At 38.8% G+C, this 4,566-nt stretch overlaps 1 protein-coding gene across 1 annotated transcript; it reads right to left on the bottom strand.

Moving 5' to 3' along the window:
* Positions 1-611: 611 nt before the first annotated feature.
* LOC131327857 (uncharacterized) lies at positions 612-1,837 on the bottom strand. The gene has a single exon (XM_058361011.1). The coding sequence runs from the start codon at positions 1,611-1,613 to the stop codon at positions 1,077-1,079; it is 537 nt and encodes a 178-aa protein (XP_058216994.1). The 5' UTR covers positions 1,614-1,837; the 3' UTR covers positions 612-1,076.
* Positions 1,838-4,566: the final 2,729 nt, after the last annotated feature.

The following is a 4,566-nucleotide window of genomic DNA, read 5'->3' as shown; positions in this document are numbered from 1 at the left end:
CAGAACAAGTGTACCAAAAATCAGCTCATTCAAATATCATTAAGTGCTTTATCCGAACATTATTATCTTGAAATTATTAATGCCTTGTTCTCTTTACAATTCAAAAAGCATTTTTCAAATTTTTTTTCCTAAATTCCTCTTACTTTCAACATTTCTCTCTCTATCTCTCTCCACTTATTACTCCTACTATATCTATGATAACTAAATTCTCATCGAGGATCAAGAATTAGCTAATCCCTTTGCAAAGACAAGAATATACTCTCATAAACATAGAGGGAAAATAATACTATACCTGAGGACAAAATGAGGCCACACATGAAGCCTAACAGAGAATATGGTTCACTCATTTTCTGAAGGTAAGATCACAGACAAGTGATTCCATGGAAGGTATAAGACGAAACATGTTGAGGTGAACATAATAAAATGGATTAAACCAGGAAATCAATTAACCATATATAGTTATATATTTGTCAGCATGTCACACGTCTTACCTTTTCATCCAATTTTATGGATAGCAATCCAATTTTGACATCATCCCAAAGGGAAAAAGTTTATTACTTTACCAAACATTTATCTACACAAATCTATGAGTAAAGCTGCAATTTCTGTTATAAATATCAAAGGGTATGAATAATTCTAAACTCAATTCAAATCGCAATAATCCAGTACCTTCGTTAACTCATGAAGCTTCTCTTGAAAAATCCTTTGATCTGCTACCACTCAAAGGAGAAAGATGAAACAAAAACAAAGAGAGAAGATCCAATTACTAGCATCAGTACTACCACCATCAATCAGAACTAGAACCAAGGTGAGTCGTAACAAAAACAAGAAATAGATAGACTTAGTACGATACAAAGTATCGAGTAGATGAGGAATCTTTCCTAGTAATTGGTTTCTCGTATTTCCTCTACACGTCCTCCATTTCCATTCTTGTGCAGAGAGAAGCGAACAAATAAATTTCCACCGTCACATTTCATCAAACACTTCATGTGCGTGAACAAGTATACTCTCAAGTTAATTCAATAATTCAAATGCAGTAAAAGACGGTTGTGTGCGAATTAACGATTCCACACAACTCACACTAACATGACTTCCATCTCCGCCTTGTTTTCCTGATCAATCACATCGAGAAACACAGGATCAACCACCACATGACTATCAACGTGCACCTTAAACTTATGGTCCCACCACAAAACCTTAGCCGCCCCCAGAATATCCACCGCCGCGTCCAGAACCATCTCCCGCTGCCTAACGTCCGCGACAAACTTCGCGGCGTGGTGGGCCAGCTCGAGGCCGCTGAGCCTAGCCGGGAGCCGGAGGATCCGGCCGGACTTGGCCGGCTGGGAGCCGGCGTCGACGTGGGCGGAGCCGAGGAGGGAGCCGTCGTAGAAGATGGACATCTCGGTGGAGGAGTAGCGGATGGGAACGATGTTGGGGTTGGTGATGTGGATGGTCAGGATTAGCTCGGCGTCGAGGACGGGGAAATTGAGCTTGAGGGAGTTGAGAGTGATGGAGATTACGTGGAAAGTGGGGTCTCTTGGCTTGGCCGAGATTATCGCCGCCGCGGCTGTGGCGGATGCTGCTCCGACGAGGGCGGAGGTCCAGCTCCACATGATAATTACGCGATTATTGTGGGGGAGAGACAAGGAGAGAGAGAGAGAGGGTTAGCTGGATCCTCGCTCCAGCTTTTCTCTCTCCACATCGTCTGGAGCTTTTAACTTCAGAGTGCCACGACATTGATGACTTCATCTAAAGGCTGAGAATATGCCACCACAGAAATCAGTAGTAAATCTTACACGTGGAACGACGTCGATTTGTGTTCACACGAATCACACCGAAACTAGCCCGCCCTTTGACGTCAACGGAGGCTAGAAACATCCAATTGGACCACTTCTGCTACGAAACTGACCGTGGCCTTGCGTGCTGTCAGTAAGCACGATCGGTCTTCTCCGGTCGGCTTCTTTAGGCTATGTTTGGAAAAGAAAGAAAAATTAAAAAAAAAATTCTTCTACTATTTGGTTGGAAGAAAAGAGAGAAGAAAATAAAAATTTTAGGTTTAGTGAATAGTAATTTTTCCCTTCTATTTTCCACCATTTTTCTTTTCATTTTCTTTATTTTCCATATGTTCCAAATAGATCCTTAGATTTTTCGAAAAACATTCCTTCTTCCTCATTTTGCTCTCTCTATTTCTTTCCCTGATTTGGTGTGTGGATGTAAACATCAAGAATTCGTGACTTTATTGAGAGAGAATACAAGACGACTCATTCAAGCCCTAATCGTCATTTTCATAACCTAGAAGAAAAAGCAAATCCGGTGATAAATGGCAGGACTAATGCTAAATTAAGGACATAATCTTAACACAAGTAATTCTGTAATTGGATGAATCTATGCAAAGATTATGCATACTGTATTATGTATAATATATGTGTGTCCTATATTTTGTAAAATTAATTCTTCACGTAACAGATAAATCCTCTATCAATTGTTGCATTTCAAATATCGAAAACGATTTTTCAAGCACATAAGTACTTCATAACCCAGTACCATATCTAATCTGATCTACTCTCGAAGGCCCTATACGAGTGTTCCTGCATATGCCCTAAAATGGTATCCACACCCACCTTTTAGCACAAATTATCATGACCTGCAAAATATTAGTACTTGCTTGAGAGAAAATGAGAGTGACTTTCTTTACCAAGTGCATTAATTTATCTAGCTAGGAGAAACTTACCTCTGGTCCATTAATTAATACTCCCTCCATCCCAATTTACTTGTCTCAGTTATATTCTAACTGGATTAAAAAACTAATTATATCTTTAAAGTGGTAGTGAATTTTATATTCAATATGGATCTTGTTTGATAGATCTCGAATTGTTTTATAATTCAATGTTTTCAAAATCACCTAAAACATTATAAATTACAAAATATAATTAATTAAAAAGTGGCACAAACTCCAAAAAATGACAAGCAAATTGAGACGGAGGGAGAGTGTGAATTTCTAGGTTCTTGTACCGACCAATTATTGCATTCAACTGAAACGTTGAGATCCTTGTGAGGAGATCATGAAGAAAGATATGACAAGGGTGATATTGGTACGTAGGTATTCAATGTGGTGCAGTGAGGCAGGAAGGAGACCATCTACCTTCACGCATATAAATTTAATGTAGTAGTACTACTTTGGAATTGTATTTGGTCTTTTGGATTATTTTGTACACTACATAGTTGTACAAATCTTGATAAGGAGAGCTTGTGGTTGGGAGCTAATCTGCAACTCATGAATCTCTCTCTCTCTCTCTCTCTCTCTCTCTCTCTCTCATCAACTTCAGTTTGGTACTATTAGACTTTCCAACTACAGCTAGATAGTGCAAGTTTTGTGCCCAGAAATGGCTTGATCAGTACGTTCTTGATTTCTTTCGTTCACCAACCATTCGAGATTGGATTAAATGGCCTCAACAATAAGCTGCGGCTGGATCTACATTGTCATGAATACCGCAATTAAAAGTTGGGAAAGGCTACTTTACAAGTGCACACACCGCGTGATTTGTTTTTGTAACTGCACCGCAATAGTTCGTAATAGATCAACATATATATGATCAGCTTACCAAACACGTCCCAAAAACTCATTTTGCTTACCGGCCACAAAGTCTACTACAAAATCACTTCATAAGACCGCTTTAAAAATAAACTTGCGGGATATGCGCAACATTCAGTGTCATAAAAGACTCAAATATTGAAATCATTCAAAATGGTACTTGATTTTAGGATCTAGAGATGGTCATGAAACTTGCATGCTTCATCCTACAAGAGCTAGTTAGCATGACACAAATGGGTTGCTCTCTATGCACTCAGGAAGGCTCTTATCACTCAATTTACAGGAAAACAAACGTCTAAGAATACAATATCTACAGGTAAGGATGTGCAGTACGTATGAATCTTCGTACTGATATTCCCTGTTTTCTGCCAATTGATATTAGTAACTCAAGTGGTATAGATAGTTCTATGGTTGTCTAGACTATAGATTTAATTTATTCTCATAAAATAGAAAAATGAAAATGAAACCATAGTGGGAGGAGCAGTGGCAGATACAAAATTTCCAACTTGGGAGGGCCAAACCACGTGTATTTTACGAGTTTCTGACTTGGAGGGCCAGCCCACTCGTATTTACGAAATTCTGACAATAAAATTCTCATCCTTATGTATATTAGGCAAAAACAAGTAGACGTGTATATCATGAGGTAACAATAAACTGCAAATGATCATACTCAGCGATTATAGAAATGGACTGTACTTGTGGGTATATAAATGCTACTAGGTTGAGAGACATGCCCACTCGTCATGAACCCTACCTGCCCCGACGCATTAGACAATGGACGCTTTTCATTTATTCCGATTCTTTTCACTTATATATCTTTTGCCGCGGTTTGTGTTTTTTTTTAAACTACATGTAAGAACACCAGATAAATTAAACAATTTATATACAGTAGTGGGTGGTTGGGATTGAAACCTACCTGATCATGAATAGAATGTGAAGTTCCCTTTCTGCTGGAACACCCAGGTGATCAATTC

The sequence above is a fragment of the Rhododendron vialii genome, chromosome 1a, assembly GCF_030253575.1.
Source record: "Rhododendron vialii isolate Sample 1 chromosome 1a, ASM3025357v1".
NCBI classification, from domain to species: Eukaryota; Viridiplantae; Streptophyta; class Magnoliopsida; order Ericales; family Ericaceae; genus Rhododendron; species Rhododendron vialii.
The sequence above is the reverse complement of the archived record's forward strand: the minus strand, read 5'-3'. Positions and strand labels throughout refer to the sequence as shown.

Excerpts from the sequence above, each read along its gene's own strand:
- LOC131327857 (XM_058361011.1), bottom strand. The coding sequence starts at position 1,613 with ATGTGGAGCTGGACCTCCGCCCTCGTCGGAGCAGCATCCGCCACAGCC.